This window comes from Falco peregrinus, chromosome 2 (assembly GCF_023634155.1).
Source record: "Falco peregrinus isolate bFalPer1 chromosome 2, bFalPer1.pri, whole genome shotgun sequence".
Lineage (NCBI taxonomy): Eukaryota > Metazoa > Chordata > Aves > Falconiformes > Falconidae > Falco > Falco peregrinus.
Genome location: NC_073722.1, coordinates 66,329,703 through 66,350,512, shown reverse-complemented (window position 1 = coordinate 66,350,512; position 20,810 = coordinate 66,329,703). Strand labels below are relative to the sequence as shown.

The following is a 20,810-nucleotide window of genomic DNA, read 5'->3' as shown; positions in this document are numbered from 1 at the left end:
AGTTAACCTCTTTCCTTGAGCAGCAATAGGTTTTTTGCCTGCAGATGAGACTGTTCAAAAGTTGTCATGAAGCCTCTGTGTTGTATGTTCTTCCATGTATGCCATGATCAAGTCACAAGAAAGGGCTCTGTCTCTGAGGATCATGGGCTGCCTGGAATGAATATGTCTTCAGCACTTACACAGGGGTCAGGTAATCATATGACATTTGATACTTTACCCTTGGAAATTGTCACCCTCTAGGTAGGCTTCTGACTGCATTCACTTGCACATTTGGACTGACTCATTTAAATTGTTCCTATATGAGATGGCAATACAGCTTCCAGTTAAAGTATTGAGAAGCAATTATGTGTATCATTAGCAACTGTATTCATTGTTTCATAACAAATTATGCTGAGATGTTGACTGAATCCAAATTATGAGAAGCTGAGGCTTATCTTTAGCCTGTCTTTCATTCAAAAGAAGTTGGCCTTCCCAGAAAGGCAGTCTTCCTGTTACTTGGCTATGGACTTGCTTACGGTGGAAGGAAGACCTACAGCCATGTAAGACGTACTTGCATTAGTGTGTTACTAGGGTGGTGTTTCCTCAGCTGTAGAGGGGTCAAATTAAAGTCATTAAGGTGGAGAAAAAGAGTCCCTAGATGCTAGAAGCTTTATTGCAGCAAAGCAAAGAAAATGTGCCACACACATATCTTGTTGTGATATTCTGTCTTTATTAGCCTTACCCACAGTGTTGTCTCAGAAGGCAATGTGGGTGTATAAATCTTCTAGTAAGTTTGGTGGAACTGAGAAAACTTAAAATTGGAAAAAAAAGCTTTCCCCCAAAAAGATTGAGAAATGCTACTTTAGGTTAAAGTTTGTGCTTGTGTTAATTGACTTGCTGATTAACTTGCTGTAACTAGCACAAGTAGAAATGCTTATCTAGACAACCTGCAAATATTTATATCACAAACGTTTATGATCTAGAAGAATTTTTCCAGGACAGAAATGTGTATGTGGCTAGGTGGCCACAATTAAAATTAACGTCTAAGGAGTTAAAGAAAAATGACAAACTTGAATGCAGCTGCTGTTATGGGGGCAAGTTTTTGTCTGGGCAAATAACCAGTTTCAAGGAAGTTCAAGGGAGTTAAGAGGCACATGCCACTGAATCTACATCAGTTTGTCAGCTCTGTATCTGGCCTAGGACTGAACATTGTCTCTTTAGAACATGCAAATTTTCTGTGTTGGTCCTGCCCATAATTTTTGAATTGTTTTTAATTATACCAAAGAAGGAAATAAACTCTGAATCCTTGCAAAATTTTCATGGCTCTTCTGATTTGAGGTGTTGCAGGGTGTAGTTAATGCTCTTGAAAGGCTTTGAGATTCCTGGATGAAAGGTGTGATGAAAGAAACATATTGTTATTGTTTTAGGGGAAGAATCATGCTACTGGGTAAGCCTGTGTCACTGAGACTTGCTGGACTTGTTTGTTCTGACTTGCCTATGACTCCTTTCTTTCCTAATTGAGGAGATAAAGCCTCAAGTATATGCTGAGATGCTGCACAGTGCATTGTGGTGTTCAGGACAGTGCACTTCCCCGAAAGAAGAGCTTCTTGCTGACATCTCAGTGGTACCCAGAGGTGAGTGCCACAGCCTTCTGACTTGCTCCTTGGTAGTCTGGGAAGAATGGCTATATCATGCATAGATTTATGGGGCAGTTAGAGCTTTGACAAATGGTGTGGGGGGAATGGTGCTAGCTCTGAGCTTATTCTGATTTGAGCTGCCTTCCATGCATCGGTAAGCCTTCTGATATTTCACCCTTTCTTCTCACCCAAAATGCATTTGTTTTCCAAGAATTTCCCAGCTCCTCTACAGTGTGGTATACTGACAAATCAAGGTGGCCTATGGCCACCAAAGTTTTTGGCAGTGGAGCAGGTGAGAGTCATCTCACTGCACCCCAACTCTGATTTGCTGTTTGTGCCAGTGCGTTTAGAATGTGTTGCAGTCACAACTGTGGAGCTAATAGCCTGGTACAAGAGGGTGAGCAGAGTAAAGTAGGCGAAAGTAGCTTCCTGTGCTCTTGTTTATTTTCTTGGGCTTTGTATGCAGCCAGTGAAGTGTTAATCTGTGCAGAATCAGCTTGGAAATGCACCAAGTCTGGCACCAGACCATTTCACCAACTCTGCCTGGGAATGAAAATCAAACTGAAAACCCACAAAGACTATAACTACTGCTCCAGTCTTGCTTCTGGAGCAGATTCACCCAGTCAAAGCAGAACAAAGGGAGGCAGCCAGGGCTATTTTCAAAAGCTGAAAAGCGGAGATCTACTGCTATATTCTGGTTCTGCCAAACAGAATAAGATACTTGTCTATGACCAATGTAGCTGCAAGTGGAAATCCGAGAGGTAATGATGACGGAGAAGTTGCAGAACTTTATGCTAAACTGATTGCGGTCAGTGGCCATGTACTTAACATTTTCTTTGCACTGGGATGGCCTCTCATGTTCATACCAACTGTAAAGTACTTATGTAGTAAGTAGCCCTCCTAGTTCTACTAAAGGTTATTTCAGAACATGTGAGTCTTTCTTAAGATGTTGGCTGTGGCAGTCAACTGTAGAAGATGTGTTCTTGATCAAGGATATTTCAACTGTCAGCGTTACAGTTATGTCCCACAGACTGTTACAGTAGTACAGGAGGCTAGTTCTATCCCAACAGTTAAAGAGCTTGTAACCTCCAAAAAGCTGTATGCAAAATGGATGAGAGAGTAAGGAACAACAAACCTTTTGTGCTGATTGCAAAGGTGATCAAGTAACCAGGGAAGCCTGTATGAGCAGTATTCTGGTATCATGGATATAGTTATTGGTAAGCTCTGAGTTAACACATCCCAGAGACTTAATGCTGCCCTTGAATCTTGATGCAAATGACAAGAACAGTATTTGGAGGTGTTGTCTTTGTCCATCTGAAATGTGCTCTTGGGAAGCAGCAAGACCTTGGTAGAATTGGGTGGTTAATGGGAGGAGCTCAGTTAGTAAGTAGCAAGTACATTAGCGATGCTTTATCTGACTGCAGAGGGGTGGCATGCAGCACCTACTGTTTTTGTGGGATGTTCAAGGGTGTGGGGAGATCAAGTTGATTCAGCGTGACGCATAGAAGAACATATATCTTGTTTCCCTCAGCAAATCCCTTCAATGTTTGGAAGTCTTCCATTGTACCAGAATTGCATTGGGAGATACCAAACATTGAGTGATTGAGGCTGATGGGTAACTGACCTCATCCAAACAAAGGTCTTGCAGTAGTTCAACAGGCACTAGCTTCCTCTATTTCAGTGCCTGAAGTAGTAGAGGTGGTTGTCCCATTCTTTTAAAGTGTGTGTCCTGAGTATGCCACAAGAGCAGAGGAGAAGCATTAGGTGGTATGATTGCTTGTGGCAAAGGTGGGAGTGGAATTAGCGTGTCTTGCTTTGTCGTCCTGTGCTTTTGCTACAGCACTTCCGGACTAAGCCAAATGTTTTTCAGTTGCTGCCATTCCCAGCCACCCTACCAAGGTAGATAGCTTCAGGGACCTAGTCAGGATTTTGAAATTGCACTCACTAGGCCAGCAGATTAGTCTGTTCAGTTGTCTTGTGAAAGGTCCCATTTCTAAGAAGAGTGATTGTAGGGATGTGCCTGAATCCATCTTTGAATGGGAAAAACCGGTCATAGCTATAAATGGGGAGAGACCCTCATCAACAGATGTGCCACCCAAGCTCTGCCACTGGCTTTTCTGAGTATTGGAATATCAGTGAGCAGTGGTATAATAAAAAATATAATACATTTTTTTATAGAAACACAGCAGCACATCGGATAGAAGAGGTTGCATGTTTTCTTCTATGCAGAGCATGACAAAACACCTTCTTTAAACAGCTTGTGCCAGAAAACATGGTTTAGATTCATCTAAGAGGAAATCTAGGTTGGGGTACTGTGAGGCTTTAGGTTAAGTCAAAAAATGTCAAGGACAGATCTGTAAAACAGAACAGGGTAGCTCTTCCCTGCTTATCCAGCAGCTCAGTGACTAGACCTTTTCTTAGGACACAGATGATAGTTACACTTCCTTTTCCTGTCTGAACAGACATTTCTCTGGGAAATTTTCTGGTGGTGTTCTTACTGAGGCTTTTGATAACACACAGTACCTCAACCGGAAGAGATAGATAAGCTCAATATAGTGAATCAAATCCTGTCAGCAGAGGTGGGAACTGAACTTTCATCACTTGCTTTGTGAGTGAACATAGTAAGCTTTTAGGGAGTTTGGTACCAGATTAGAGAGGAAAAATAGCTTGTCACCTGTGTATTGTGTTTGTCTTTTGCATTTGGGTAAGTTTTCCAAATAGGAAGGTAAAGAATTAAACAGGGGTTGATCAGAAATCCAACCTGAAATCCTATCTGTTTTTCCTTGGTTTCACGAGGAAGACCAAGCTACATTAATAGTTATTGGCACGTTAGGAAGAAGAGTTGCAGTGAACTAAAAGATCTTGGGTTTGAAACTTGCTAATTCACTGCAGATGGAAAGCTGCCAGACATCAGACCATGAGGTTTGCAGAGCAGAGAGGACTTGGCCTTCAAAGTCTCCCAGTGAAGTCTGTCTTCTGATCTCTTGTTAAGGTTTGCTCTTGAAGAATGAAAGTTACCCTCATGCTGGAGGATGAATATGTGTTACCTAATGAATTGGTGTTACCTAAATTCCCCTGTCTGCCCCCTGAGAGTTAATTTGCACCTTAGTGGAGTTTGGGCAGTAAAAATATGAAAGTGTATGGTATGAGGAAGCAAGAAATGTGAGTCTATACAAAACACCTGACTGGAAGGTATCTACATAGACAGCTGTGGTATTGGGGGGTCTTCTGAGGAGAATATCTATCTGTTAAGCAGTGCCTCTTTGCCACAAGAAGAAAGGATGTATCTGTGGTTGAAGGCAGTGAGATCATCTCTGCCTCTGCACTCATCAGCACTGCAGAGTATCAGTGTTTCTCTGGCCAGTGATTGTTGCTGGGTGGAGCAGTTTTCTTTAGTTACTAGAATGCAGAGAAGACCATGCAGAGGTCTGATTCCTAAACAGGGTGATCTACCTTCCACTGAACTATTTAACTACAGAGATGGATGTCCCAGGCAGAGGAGTCTCTCTCAGGTGGTTATTCTGGTAGAGCGTGACAATCCTGCCCTCTGTGGCATAATAGCAAAAAGGCTATGGGGGCAAAGCAGCTAACTGGAGGCGTAATGCGCGTGATTAATGACTGAATCCATTGAGTGGGCATAGCCTGAACAAGAACTGTCTTTCACTAAAAATCCTGTTAGCTCTCAGCAGAGGCAGGCTCAAAACCTGACATAGTTGTGAGTGTGTTTTGTTTTGTGAATATGACCCTAGCATGACAGTGTCAAAGGCTAGAACTCCTGGGCACTACTGGAAATATATGCTGCTCTAATACAGGCAATACACACTTCAGCTGTTCTTCAAAGAGTAAAGGATAGCTGATTTGGGGCCAAACAAGGCCCTCTGTTCCCTGCATTCATACTGATTCCTGAAAAGGGTAGCAAAAGATTAGATATTTCTTAAAAAGCTAAAACCAGGAGAGTTTTTCTTTCCCAATGCTTCTGCACAACTGCTGACTAGCATGTTTGCTGATAAAATAGACAAAAAAAGGGAGGCTGCCGAGCTGGATCCTGCACACAGGCATCAGAGTTGAAGGGTACATATCGGCAATTGTATGCTGTGGGAGGTGATGAGAGCTGGTGCTTCCGTTGTACAAGAGATTTTTTTCCTGTTCTGGTGCTTACTCTAGCAAGATGAAAGTCATGAGTATCCCACTAAAGGGAGGAAACTGTTTTGGATTTGAAGACATATTTCTGCTTCAGTATTTGTGTATTGCATATACAAATCAGTTACCTGTATGAATGTAGAAATACATGGAAGTGCTTCCTTTAAACTGTTTTCTTGAAAATTTAAAGGGAAATTGCTATCAGAAGTAGAGATTTTTATTCCTTATCTCCAGCGTTTTCATTTCCCCCACAACTGCAGCAGTTCCTAAGGTATGTCTCCCCTTGCAAGTCTGTGTGACCTGTGGAGAGCAAGCAGTCCTGAAATGTTGGAGGAGAAGGAGGTCTGTGCCACTAGTGTTTGTCAGTGTAGCTGGCATTTGCATGAAGAGGAAATAGATTAAAATAAAGGGCAGTGCTGCCTGTCAGAGCACAAGTCTCACAGGCAGAGATGCTCGTTTCTCAGGTGTGACTCTTAAGCTTTTATTTTAGGCATAAGACCATGTCTTGAGGAAATCTGTCTGTATACAGTTCAAGAAAGCCAGCAGTTACGAAACAAGTACTGTTGCCTCAATATCTCCAGTTAGCCGTATGCTATCGGGGCTGTGCCATTTGTTCTCTGTATAAAAAGCAATGGAGGAATGTTGCTCTGATTGCCATTCAGATGGCACGCCACGCTGGGGTGGGGAGAGCTGAAGCACAGAGGACAAGTCCGAGACTGGTGACAGAAGGGGCTCAGGTTGGAGAGCAAAAGCTCTCCAGTGAGGAGAGCAAAGTTAGATGCTAAAGCAGAATCTTTAAAACAACAGGTGGCTAGCTAAGGAGGGGAAGAGGCATGCTGTGGGCTGTTCTGGTTAGCCAAGGGGCTTGCTCTCAAGGGCAGTAATTGACTGTCCATGAAGTATGCTGCAATTCCATGAGCTGGGACTGTGAAAGACCACAAGCTGTGAGATGAGAATAGGAATGTTCCATGGGAGGCTGCAGCATGTTAAAGAAACTGAAGAAGGACAGTCCTGCTGGTCTTAGGTTTTTATCTGAATCTCTGCATCTGTTAAACCCTCAGGGGTAATGGATAGTGTACACAGTGAAGATCTAGATAGCGAGAAGTCAAGGCCTCCATGGAACCAGTTGAGGTCTAGTGTGTGTATTATGTGCTTATTGCAACTTGCAGTTGCCGAAGAAAGTAATCTTGGCCAGCCTGGGCTTTTAGGCTTCTCTCAGCTGTTTAGGCTCCTACAGTCTGTTTTCCATAGCCTTGCCATTCCAGAAGTGATCCAGTCTAGTGGGGAGACAGCTAGCTTTGGGGAAGACTCAGACTGTGCATTTCCAGAACATAACTCGGCCCCAATAAAGCAGGCACAACAGAAGGACAGGTACTAGGCTTCTCCATAGCACGTGACTCTGAAACAGAAGGCTTGATCTTGGTCACCTGTCCTGTGTATTTTGGTAACACTAAGCTGTTGCTTGTGACCACCTGCAGTTGTGGTGCTGGCTGGAGCTGTTTAACTTTTTCTTTCCCATATGCCACCTGTTTGAGTAGGTAAAAACCTGCCTGCTTCCCTTAAGCAATGGACTGGGATACCTGCCAGCGCTCACTAGCCAAAACCAAGCTTTTCTGTGAGGAGATCAAACTCTGAGTTGCTTCCACCTTCTCTGTCACTTGCTGGGTACACCCTCACTGTGTTGCAGACCTCTCAGTTGCTTCCTCTGTGGCTCTATTCTGTTGGGTTTTTTTCCTGGTTTGCCTTGCTTACCATCTCTTCCTTGTAGCTTTGCTCAGCTTTCTTGCCCTCAAGGCAGAGTGTATAACCCCATTCTGCTTTTCTACCACTTCACTGTCTTTTGCTGTCTTGGATTTGTTCATCATACCCTTGCCTTCACTGTTTATCTGCTCCCTCAGCTCATTTCTACAGATGGAACCTCTACTGGTATCCTGCTGTGCTTTCACTGATTTCTTCTTTGCCACCTTGTAGTCAGAAAACCTGGAAATATTTACTCTCTCTGCCTGCCTTTCTGCCCCTGTTTTCTCAGACATTGCTCAGAAATGGCTGTGCCATAGGTCCAAAAAGGAGAAAATAGCATTTAGTATCTGGTCTACAGCAAGACAAATGTGGATCAGTGGGTGTAAACCAGCATGATGACTAGCCACCTGTGTTCCTCTTCCTCAGACCTGGCTGCTGCCATTTGCCACTCCAGGTACCTTTGAGAGGTTATCCCATGTGTTTTTTCTGATACCTTGCACTAATGCTGACCGTGATGTAGGAACTCAATGCAGGGCATGACTACGTAGCAATTGTGTGCTGTGGAATTACTGGAAATCTGAAGCGATTGTGCTTAAGGCTTTGCATCATCCTACAACAAAGCTACTGAGGACATGTGCAAAAATGCAGTTTTCCTAATGTTCTCTTGCTTAATGCTGCACAGGGGGATATAAGTGGAGGAGAAAAGCTTATGTGCCTTTGTCCATGTCAGTCAAGTTCCCAACTCCTTTACGGGTCTGCTGTTGGCTAAATGTGGGTCTTGTTGCCATTTTATGGGAGTAGCTATTTATTTCCCATTTGACAGACTGTCTATCAGGAAACAGGATGCAGTCTCTTACAACATGTGTGGTTTTGGTGCAATAAAACCCAAACCCTGTAGGGGATCAATAAACGTTACTACTCATACCAACTAAAAATAACTCAAAGCTGTATGTTATAAGGCATCTCTGGTAGCCTAGAGTATCCTCGGTGCAAAAGTTACTCCATCAGTCATGAATTACTACATTTATGTTTAGTTTAAGCACCTGCATGGGCAATCAGCTGCACTTGAAAACTGTAGTATTTCTTGATGAGAAATTGTCTCTACTAGTAATACCAGCACAACTCTAGGCTTTTCTCAGGGGTGCATGTGAGACAATGGAGGCAATTTAGAACATGTGAAATTCTGACTAAATATAAAGAAAAAGCTGGTTCCATGAGGGTGCTCAGAAACTGGGCCAGGACTCCTGAGAAGCTGGGAGATATCTGTCCCTGAGATGCTAGAAACTTGACTGGACAAACCCTGGAGCAAGCTGCTGTAGTGGAACCAGGTTTGAGCAGAAGGTCATCAGACCTGCAGGGTCCAGAGATCCTTCCCAGCCTACCTCATTGTGAGGTTTGTGAGCTGAGCTAAGCTGTGCCAGGTGATTTGGCTCAGGATGCACTATTGTCTTAATAATAGAGTTGCGTTTCTCCGTGTTTTCTTCCATGCAGAGAGTGATCCAGATGGACAGAGCAACGAAGCACATAGAACCATGGAAGATAGCAATCATCGTTGTGTCAGTGATAGTAGGCTTAGCCTTTGTCATTGGCTTGATTACATTTTTTTTGTGCCATGGTAAGTGCAACACTCTTCTTGTCACAAGTCTTCAGGATTCTGTTGTATTTCACTTGCTGCTGTGGTCTTGTCTGGTGACTTACGTATACAATTCATCTCTTGTATAGAATCCACATGAGAACTTACTAGACCCTATTAAAGATCTGAATTGATTAGAAAACCTGCAAGAATACTTAAAATATAATTTACTTGAAGCAAGGATTTAAGTTTTGTCCCTCTCTTTGTTGAATTGTCTTGCCCTGGTGCCTCCACTGGCATTCACAATTAACCAAAGGCTAGCAGTTTTCTGTGTAAACCAAGGGTGTGCCTAGTATTCAGGCTATGGGTAGTAAGCTTGGTCTTGAACAGGCTTTTTGCAGAAACTGAAGCTGGCACCTCTAGCCAAGGATATTCCAGAAAAAGAGGGGAGAGATTTAAGCTTTTTGGAGCCCAGGAGTCAGTCATTGTTGCCAAGGGCCCAGTTTGGTAGCAGGTGGATGAGGCTAGGCCATTCTATTCCCAATCTGAGACACCAGTGTGAAGGGTTTTGAAATGCCTTTCTTCTCAGATGGCACTAATAGCGCTGCTGTCTCAGCTCACAGAGTCAATGAGGCAGTTGCTTGCATTAGGGCACTACACAGAGCAGTGGCAGAGCTAAAGCTTAGCTTTGGTTTTTGCGAACTCTGCTTTGTGGGGTCCCTCTCTGCCATTCATCTGAGAGCCAGATTTAAGCTTAACCCAACTGCTGAATGGATGTGAACAGCTCTGGACTACCTGCCTCTCAGAGGGACCAGGGACATGCTGGAGTGCAGGCAGAGAGGAGTGAGTGCATCTACTCAGTCAGAAGGGACATGTGGTGTGGTGTGTCTTGTGCTGTGCTTACCTCAGGCTGATGAGGAGATGGTCCCCAGAGAAATGTTGTAATGGGTGTAATTTAGAGCTACTTGGGATGGTCCTCAAAGTAGAAATGAGTCCCTACAGCAACAAGATGGTCCAGAGCCCCCTTTTCCCAGAATGCTACTAAAGCTGTAATTCCACAGCTAACAGGGTCACAGCCAGAGCCTGGGAGCCTTACTTGTGCCATGTTCTGTGAGGTACTGTGTATGTCTGAATTGTACTGAAGGAGATCAGCCACCTTTCCTTTTCTTATCCTTTGTAGATCAGGACCGATATTACAATGCATCTTTCCTAATCACCAATGTCAAGTACAACAGTCAGTACGAAAGGCAAACCACAGAAGAGTTCAGGCACTTGAGTCAAGAGATTGAAAACATGGTAAGCTAAGCTGTTTCTCTGTTTCTTCTCAACCTATGGTGAACAGTCCTGTGACTGTGTGATTGGAAATAAGGAGTCAGAGGTGATTCTGCCTCATCCTTATGTGGCTAGCCCTACCTTTCAAACCTTGCTGTATTGGGTTAAAGATGCATTGCTGACTGTGTGCAAGCAGATGGTAAGAACAGGTGCTGTCTGTTCCAGCAGCCTTGTGGCGGAACAGGTGCACACAGAACAGAAGGGACAGCAAAATCAGCCAGCCTCACTGTTTATTTTAGTTTTGCATCCTCTGGTGGTGGTAGCTTTGGTGTAGAGGTGGAGATAAGGCATTTTCTTGTGTTTTAGAGACTCATGAGACTGTTACATCTTGGCAGTATGTACATGTTACAGATGTATTTTAACACTCTTTTCCTTTAACAGATATCTGCAGTATTCAGGGGGTCCTTCCTAAGTAAAAGGTACATCAGGTCCCATGTTGTCAGTCTGAGGTAAGTAATGTGAAGGTCAGGAATAAGCAGGGATGTGATAAGTGACCTTTCTTACTACCGCTTGACCAGATGGAGCATGCTTGGTCGTTTATGCTTGGATTGTACCAGCAGGATGACTAAGTCTTGGCTGGTTGTCAGTATCCTTCAGTGCTTACGACACTGAGGGCTCAGTTACCTTCGGGGGGTCGGCAAGGAAGAGAAATTTAGCCTTATAATTCTGCAGATTGATTACCTGAACACCAGTTGTTTGGCTGTGATGCAGTAACTGAACTACTAGGTGATCCCATCTTCACTGCTAGTTAAGGGCTTGAGACATGCAGTCAACTCTTTATTCCACTTAATGCTTCCTGTGGAAGCTCAGGCTGGTGTGTACACCTCTGCATGGTGTATAACAGGAGGTGACTAGTCTCCTCCATCTCTGAAAATGTCTGAAGGAATGAGTCATTCCACTGTGAGATACCTGGATACAGAGCTAAGGGGAGGAGGCAAGTGTGACATACAGGTATAAAGGTCCTGTGTGAGAGCTTTTAAGTGTTTCTTCTCTCACTCTGTAATAAGAGCCATCCCTTCCCTCTACTTCACATTACTTTGGTTTGGAGTTGCATTTCTATAAGGCTCAATTCTGCTGTGGAATATTTTTCCCTAGACAGCAGACAATGCTAAACTTCCCATAAATGTCCTTCTTCACAGCATTTCTGGGCTTTCTTGCCTTTACCTGTCACTAGATGGAAGGGGTAATTTCCTTAAACTGTTCTACATTGTTTTCTGCTGCTGGTTTCTTCCACAAGCCTCCCATACCATGTATCAACTGAAATTACAGAAACTGGGAGCTGGACTTCAACCAACCTTTTGGGTTGACAAAATGGTGTGTCTGTTTCAAGCTTGTTTTCAGTACAGATACAGTTGTTGTGCAGCTAGGCACTGGACCAGCTTAGCTGTATCTTTGCTGTTTTTCCCTCTGGGCTTCAGTTGGTTTTCCTTTAGACTGCTAGTCTAAAATATTGGGCCCAATATTTTATACTGACAGTAAGTGATCGTGCCTTGCTCTGGTTACTCAAGCTATTGAGATTTTTGTCTCCAGATAAAATGGAATTAAGTGGTCAATAAATGGAAAAGGGGCTTAAGTGGGAAAAAAAATACCAAAAGACCTTTCTAACTTCTGTGGCTCTAAACTGGGTCTTTTGAATGGCTGTTAAGAATGGCCTGTTGGCTCTCTGTTGAAGGGTTTTTAACTTGCTGTGGTGGTTCTACTGCCATCCATGTCCTACTGACTATGATGTGCATGGAGGCCAAAGGGAGTGATCCCTCCTCTCCTTCTCAGCTGTGCTGCTTATAACAGTTCCCAGGAAATTCCCTCTGATCATTGTTATAGCAAGAACCAAGCCTTTTGCCTGCTGACATGTCATCATCTTCCTTTACTTGTGCACAGTTATGCTATGTTCTATACATCTGTACAGACCAGACCTGTTCTTGTATAAAGAAGGCAGAGAGTGCAAAGCAGAACAAAGAGGATTAGTGAGAAAAGAGGGAATGATACCACTTTGTTTTTGTTGGTTTGCAGCCCAGATCCTGGTGGAGTGCTTGCATCTGTTGTTCTGGTATTTAAATTTCCATCGACTGACAGTAAGGCAACAAGCTGGGGTCATGTCAACCGTGTGTTACGCAGAAGGCTCAAAACAAGCTCCACTTTCTTGCACGTTGACCTGTCTACCCTTAGACTCACAGGTAGGTGCCTTAGGTTTGTGGTTTTAGCTTGGAATTTGTTCCTCATACTTTGCTGTTCTTAGTGTAATGAGTTTCACTTTAGTATGTAAATATGGGCTGTTCTTGTTTTCTTCTTTTGCCTTCTCAAAATTGTGTGTTACAGCTGACAGCCTGGGAACTTGAAAGAATTAGCATGAAAAGAACTAAAGCATACTGGCACTGATTTGTGAGTGTGAGCTATCCTTGGTGCATCGGAAGGTCTCTCTATGTGACCTAGCTTTGTTGAATGAGATAGTCCCCCTGCAATTTATTAAGAAAAGCCCCAACTTTGTGACCATGGATTCACAGATTACTTTAAGACACACAGTGAATTGTACAAGAACCTGTAATCACCAGGTACTGAAATGTAGAGTCCTCAAGCTATTAAAAAAATGCAAGGCTGAGATGGTTCCCTTTTCCACCTCCTGCCATTTCCCTTGCTTATTTGACAGATTACTGTAGCAAGTGTTCACAACAAAACCCTGCAGTTCCCTGGACAGTAATCCTCTCCCAGTCTGTTGCTGGTTACCGTCGGAGTCTGGCAGAGGGTTTTTTGTAGGAAAGAAATTAGTAATGTTACAGTTTAAGTCCACCCAATTCCAGCTCTGAAGATTTCTGAAGAGTGTTTTGACTGCCTTGCCATGCTGAACTTGAACAAATGCATATAAGTGTTTGCTGGTGTCTGTGCACAATATACATGTAGATGTTACTTGGACCTATTTGCAGTTATCTGCTGGTTTTGTTAGCTTTGAGCTAAGGCAGGAAAGGTGTATCCTTTAGCCTCACACTTTCAGTGAGGAACAGAGGCTTAACTGAACTTCTCCAACAGAGCAAATTACTCCTTTTACTGTACTGTCACTCCATGCATCAATGCAGGCCGTGTGTTTGCTGGGTGCAGGGAGGGAGACTATGCTAGATCACATAACAGTATGAGATATACTCACTGTGGTGTTTGCTTTTCATTTCAGAGTTGAATAAGGAAAAGGGAGATAACCTTTTAAACAACTGTAAGTACAAATGCTTTACAGAAAAGCTCCAGAGATATGGTGCTATAGGTTCTGTGTTCACAAGATTCTTATGCTTTTGAGATGCAAGTTGAAAAAAATAAGTTGTTAGGGGATACTAGAGCAGTAGACAGCACATGAGCCAGGAAAGATTTCAGCTCATTTTATTGCAGTCAGGCTGGCTCTATAGTGTTTGCAGAATCAGGCTTTCTGACTTCGTGGTGGGAAACACTTTTAATGTTGGTTGTGAGAAGTAGGGGCATGTCAATGAGCTGCTGTTAGTGAGCTTTGCGCCAGGACTGCAGTTGCTGTGGACCAAGATTCTTGCTGGAATCCTTCCAAAAACATTTTCCCTCCTGCCCCCTCCTCCCAGCAGAAGAGTTTAGCAATAGATGTCTGTCAGATCTGAGCTAAACTTTACAATATACAGGGAAAGGTAAGAGAGTGAGAGGGAGAAGAGCTGCCGGTGGTGAGAGCAAGGTAGTGGCACAGCCCTGGAGAGGCACAGGTTCTCAGTCCCTCTCCTGTTCTGTGCTCCTCCATGAGGTCCTAAAGCATCTCTGGAAACAGGGAGAGAGGTAAGTCCGTTCCCAGGGGACTACCTCAGTCCCCTGCATGGTCTTGGAGCCTTTGCATGTTAGCTTTCCATCTTTAAATGGATTCTGAGAAGTAACTGACTTGGATCTAAATATTTTTTTCTGGCTGAGGAATGCATGACTATGCTTGTTGGCACAGTGGCTTTAAGTAAACTGTTGGAGAAAGAGGATGCTATTTTTTTTTTTTGTTGCTGTTATCAAGGCTGACCTGGAAGTGACCTGACAAAATGCTTTCTTTATTTAGCTTGTGGGTGGGCTTTTTGTTTGGTTTTGTGGTTTTTTTTACAAACTAGTCTTAGTGATTCTGTGATGCTTAAAGTTGTGCTGACTATGCTGGTCTTGCCTTTGCTATTCAGATGAGAAAGATTGCCTCCATTGAGTTCACAAGTGATGTGCAGTGTCTGTCTTGTGCATGTTTTGGTGGTGATGTATGTATTAAAGCTTAAAGTTGCCCTGGTGTGGTGGTTGTTTACATGGGGGTCCCTCAGTATTTTTGTACTCAATTTATAAGAAGTCTTTTAAAAAAACCAAAAACAAACAAAGGATGTTTTTTCCATAGAGTATTAATGGAGATTTAGTCTTTAGATTAATCTTACATGCTGTTATTATGAAAATTATATGAATGTAAATGCTTAGGTTAATTATTGGTGCAGGTCTTTGTGCCTAAGAATCTCTGTGTGTACCTGTATGCACAGACATACTCATGGCTATGTATGTTACCTTTTCCTCTGTACAGCTCTTGTCAAATATCAAACAAAGCAAGGTTTGTAGAGGCAGTATTTTTTTAACTAGATCAATATTTACAACTGGGGAAAGTGTTGCAGATGTACAGGCTTCAGTTCCCATGGGAGTACATGTGGCCTTGGGTGTTTGGAAAGTGGCTTAATGAAAAAGTAGGGACTCTTCTACCAAACCTTGTTTACCCAGCATCTATCCTGAGATGCTTGTCGCCATGACACTTGGCTTCCCTGCTATTGGAGGCACTGCTTTAGATGAAGGCTGTCTCTTAACATCCATGCCCTGTTACATCTGTGCCTGCAGACATGAGGGCCATTCCCTCAGTCAGCTGCCTTTTCTTTGACAGGCTGTGGAATACGAAAACAGGCGTTCTCCTTCACAGGAGTGGAGAGAATAATTGGTGGGCAGCGTGCACAGGATGGGGAATGGCCGTGGCAGGCTAGTATTCAGCTTGATGGGACCCATCGCTGTGGTGCATCAGTGATCAGTAATACCTGGCTAGTGACCGCAGCCCACTGCTTTAGAGGGTAAGTAATCAGCACCTTTCTGATCCTACAGGCCTTAGGACTCTTAAGTGCTCTGACCTTTAGTGGCCCACTAGCATCTGTATCTGCTGAAAGCTAATGAAGTTTGGCTCTTCTCTGTCCCTTAGGCAGACCTGGCCGCATTGCATTTTGATGCTTAAATGGAGAGCTAAGCTTCTTTGGGGATCTTGTTTTGTGTGGCTGTGACATAACCTCAGGTATCTTACAGAGGAAAAGATCCTCGGAGGTGGACTGCTAGCTTTGGAATTCTGCTGAGACCTCCAAAACAGAAAAAACTTGTTCGAAGAATTATCATTCATGAAAGATACGGTGACTTCGTCCTTGATCATGAATATGATGTGGCTGTTGTGGAACTTGCCTCTCCTATTGAGTTCACGAGTGATGTGCACAGTGTCTGTCTTCCTGAAGCATCTCACAATTTCCCAGTGAATACTTCCTGTTTTGTCACAGGCTGGGGAGCTTTGCAGAATGATGGTGAGTGTCTCTTGCTTTCCTGTGCCTTGTCGCACATGTAGCTGAGAAGACTGCTATCAGGTTTATGGGGATTTGTTTATTTTTTGTTCCTTAGATTTGGTGTTTGATGTGCTAATGAAACACTTGTGGACTTTGCTGCTTTTTTTCTGGCTTGGTCAGTAGGTTGTTATATGGGGGGAAGACCATACAGGTTAGCCTTACAGGAGTAAGAGCAGGTTTTTTCTGTTGCTGCAGGCATTGTTCTAGGTGAATACATTTTGTTCTCTGTTCCCATTGGCCCAGTCCCTCTAGGTTTAGCTCTGACGTGAGTTCTTTAGCCATTCAGCTTTGTCATAGATGTATTAGGACAGCTTTCATCAGTTATTCTCTCTTTGGCCATAAATTAGGCTTCATCCAATGACTTGAGTGAGCTTCATTCAAATCAGTCCATGTCTGTGAGGTTAGAGATGATGGGACTATAAATCTGCTTATGAGAGCTATTAAACTATATAGGTTATGTTTCATGGTAGATTCTTGGGGTGTGTGCTGATTGTCCAAAGCTACATTGCAGTTAACCAAACAGTTTTTTCCAATGATAATGAGGACATATCTTGTAGCCTACAGTTGAATTTAACACTGAAATATGTACAAAAATCCCTTTGTCCATTATGTTAAAGAGCACCTGGTTGAGGATGCAAGGTGGAGAAGGGTTATGTTTGGGAACAAGTGAAGGACTTTGAGGAGGACGGGAGCTTTCTGCTTCCTGAGATGTTGTCTGGGTACCTCCCTTCATTGCCTGTAATAGCAAAAAAGCTGTAGGAAAATCTGGCTACTCTAATCCTTGAGTGTTTTAGGTTGCATATGCTGTCCGCAAATTCTAATGCCACTTCTTCTAGGCTCTAGTGTTAATCAGCTTCGGCAAGCGGAAGTGAAAATTATAAGTACTGCAACTTGTAATAGAAGACAAGTGTATGGTGGAGCTATAACACCTGGAATGTTGTGTGCTGGATACCTGGAGGGGCAGGTGGATGCCTGCCAGGTAAGTCTCTTCATAGGTAATAGTAAGAAGGAAACAGGTGGGATGGGAGGTGAGGTTTCCTAAAACTAAAATGTCCTTTGGGGAATCTTTATTAAGTTTATGGGTTCAGTATCTTGACAGATATAAATGAAGAGCTTCATGGCTCATGGGATGAAGTCTGCAGTTAGGTCCTTGGGGTTTATATGTAATGCACATGTGAAAGAATACAAATGTGAGGGTGTGGAGTTGGAGAGGTTGAATTAGGCATAGGCTCCCAGCCTCTGTCTTGTAAACTGTGTGGAGGTTGAGTTACAGCTGTGATCTAGAGACAAATATCTGTCAGCTGTAACAGAACAATTTGAGGGTTGCTGCATTAGTGAGGTGAATGCTGTTTGCTTTGTTCCTGCCTGTTGACATTTTTCTCCTTAGGGTGATTCTGGTGGGCCACTGGTGCATGCGAACTCCAGAGGAATCTGGTATCTTGTGGGAATAGTGAGCTGGGGAGACGAATGTGGCAAGCCAAATAAACCAGGAGTGTACACACGAGTGACTTATTATCGAAACTGGATCCACTCCAAAACGGGCATCTGAAACCTGCAGCAGGTTAACTTTTGTGGGCTGTGTACAGCTATTCCTCTGACATGTTCTGCTCTGTGGTTACCCTCTAAACAGCTGCTGGCTTAGCTTGTGGTCATGTATCAAGTGCCAGCAAGCTCAGAGTAGTCTAGGACTTGAAATTGGTTTGGCCTACAGCCAGACAGAAATGGACTTGATCCATGTGACAGCTGTTTGCTCAGGAAGTAGTCTGTCAAAGGAACAACTGCCTTCATCTAGATGCAATATACTGACCCTTTTTTCTCTGTGGCCACGATACTCTGTGGCCAAATGTCTTGGCCCCAACTTACCCAGGCAAAGCGTTTGAGCCCAAATTATCATTTATCGGCATCCAAGACAAGTTATAACTAAAACATGGCCTGTCCATTTCCTGTGTGCTCCCAAGGCCCCATCTAGCTGTAGACCAGCTGCAACCCAGCCCCTGATTCCAGGGCTGCTGTGCTTCTGAATTCTTGAACTTTTTCCTGCATCCTTCCAGGGAGTGTACTCTAAAGAAGAATGGGGGATGACTTAGAGAAGTCCTGGTTCCTAATCATGTCGGACTGTTACTTAGATGAACGGAGAATTTTTTCTTGCTGTGTTTTCCTGAAAAAGGAATCAAGTGGATAACACTGGCTTGTGTCTGCCTTCTTTGGACAAGTGTATGTATGCTCACTCATCGCTCCATGTGAACGACCACTACCACAGCGTTTGCAGTAACAGTGATTGCTGGACTTAAGACCAAAAACCACTTTACATTCATACCAGTCTTTTGTCATATCAGAGTATTTGGCTGAATTAATTTCCATTTTTAACTTTCCGAATTGTATTGCTCTGAATAAAAGTCTTTGGCTTTTTGTGCAGGATGGAGGATTGTAACAATCTCAGTATGACCATTGCCAAAAATACCTTCTCAAACTGCTTATTCTTGTGAATGCTGTTCTCAAGTCTTTATAATTTAAGGGCACCTTCAGCTGCATCCTAAAAAAAATAAAAAAAGCTTTTGTGTTAGGGTGGAAATACCTGCCTCTTTCAGAGCAGGGCAGAGCTTCTGACTGACCCAGTGATCTTACGTAAAGATCTCTGTTCTGTCAGGTAATAAGAATTGTCTGTGTTTCATTGCTAGCCCATAGTTAACTCAAGCACACAAACTTCATATTCTCTCTGACTTTGTGTTTTCAGGAGCCAATGTTTCTGTCTTCCAGGTAGGTATCAAATACTACACCCCAGGAGCAGAACAGAACACACCTATTCCTGGTGAGGATGCTTTCCTTGGTGTGTCTGCAGACTCTTTCCAACACTTTGTGGATGCTGATCCTGACAATAGCAAGTGCTGTCGTCTTAGTTGCAAGATAATGAGCTACTCGGTTGCTCCTTTTGCCTCTATGGTCAGAAGAGAATGAACCCTGCAAAGGAGATACCAGCCACAGTGACAAGACTCAGAGCTGGTCTAGCATGGCAAGCAAGCAAAAATCTTATGCCAGGCTAAAAAAGTCAAGCCAGCAGTCTTTTGGCATGTTTATAGTTAGATCTGGGGGAAGCAGGCCCTCAGTGATTACAGTCTTAGGATCAGAGTATTGTCCAAATTGAGTACAAATCAGCTGACATAGGCAATGGCAGTTTAAGGATTCTTTTCTGGACTATGCAACTTGCTGCAAATGCTCCCAAACAGAGCAGCAGTCCATTGAGTGAGAAGTATTTTCATTATTCATCCTGTGATCTGGCTGCTTGCCAGGACAGAGAACCATGCTTTTCTAGAGCTTCACTGGAAGTACTGGAATATTTGGATGTCCAGAGAAGGTTTGCATGAAAGACAAGGGTCTGCAGCTGTTTTGAGTTCTGTACTTGTGTATATGTGGAAATCTGGCACTTAAAAAAATTTCCCTCAGGGAGCTTTTCTTGGTAAACATTGTGAGCTTCAGAAGCAAAACTTAGTGGCTTAATTTCTACATAGGGATTAAAAAGTGTCAAGACTGGTTCCGTAGGTTGGAGCTCAACAAATCTAATTTTAGTCCCTTAAGCCCAACATAGCCAAAATGAAGTATATGGCTTGTAGAGGAAGCTTAAAAATTATGTATGACAAGTATATATGAATTTTTTTTTCTTGCTGGTAGTGATTGTCTTACTAGGACAGTCAATAATATTTGATCTTCATGAAGAAAAGCATAATTACAAGATACCATGGATTTCCAATTCCCAAAGCACTTCAGACTTGGGTTTTCAAAGGGCATAATGGTTTCCCCATCCTGCTGGATTTAATTGTAAATTGGAAACTTTAGCATGTTCATAGTTAGATCTGGGGGATCTATTTTTAGGCTTGCAGATCTCAGCTATCTCACTGGTTCCACAAAACAGGTAAACAGATGTCCAAAAGAATTATTTTGCATCTGTGAACTTTCCAGTTGTGTTTATTTTGGGTACAAAATTAGAAATCCTTAAGCATGTTGCTCTGTATCAAGGGCTGCAGTAAATAATAATTCTCCAAAGTGGTGCACACAAGGCTAAAAAAGTGAACTGATCATTTGCTTAAGGAGCTACCAGTTCTGAGCATCTACTTGGAGAGATACAGTACTAGATCCACCTTAATGCTGAGTGCCAGCACAGTGTGGCCAGGAGGAGGGGGCTGAAGAGGGCTTGACATCTACATGATGTATGTTTTGGGAGCCTTTATTTTGAAGCCTTGTGTAGTTTTCCTGATAGCATCTGGAGCAAGTCTTCTGATTCTGTTTCTTCTGGAAGCAATGTAGCTTGCATTGAGGCCTCTTGGTGATGCAAAGCAGCATAAATGGGGACTGTCAAGAAGAGCACTCCCCTCATCCACTGGGAATATTGGTGTGGATGGATGTGATGGGTTTGAATCCCTTACTCATTGCAAAACTAGACTGATGTCAGCATTGTCTGGCTTTTCCTGAGGGAAGTTACTGAAACCTGAAGCAATGTAGGCAGCCAAAATATTTTGTTTTGTTTAGGTGGCTTAGCAGATCTGTATGTCTTTAGGTGAGACTGTAGCGTAGTTTGTGAAGCCACAAGCTTCATCTTCTCTCAGCCATGTTTTCAAAGGAGTTATCTCAAGGCAGAATGGGATGTATTGAACTATACAATCACACATTACACAGGAATTTAATTTATATGTAAATCTAATAAAACATGTTAAAAAATTGCCTTCTGTTTAATGTACTTGTTAATTTCCTGTGTCACAGTAAGAAACTGATGGGTACTTTGTTTTAGAATGTGTTACACTGATCCTATGCCATGTGTTTATGTACTGG

At 43.0% G+C, this 20,810-nt stretch overlaps 1 protein-coding gene across 1 annotated transcript; it reads left to right on the top strand.

Annotated features, from left to right (window-relative positions):
- Positions 1 to 1,484: 1,484 nt before the first annotated feature.
- LOC101924174 (transmembrane protease serine 11E-like) lies at positions 1,485 to 20,701 on the top strand. The gene is made up of 10 exons (XM_027787725.2): positions 1,485 to 1,613; positions 8,988 to 9,111; positions 10,250 to 10,365; positions 10,783 to 10,850; positions 12,412 to 12,575; positions 13,562 to 13,600; positions 15,278 to 15,458; positions 15,685 to 15,950; positions 16,826 to 16,968; positions 17,377 to 20,701. The coding sequence occupies exons 1-10, from the start codon at positions 1,521 to 1,523 to the stop codon at positions 17,536 to 17,538; spliced, it is 1,356 nt and encodes a 451-aa protein (XP_027643526.1). The 5' UTR covers positions 1,485 to 1,520; the 3' UTR covers positions 17,539 to 20,701.
- Positions 20,702 to 20,810: the final 109 nt, after the last annotated feature.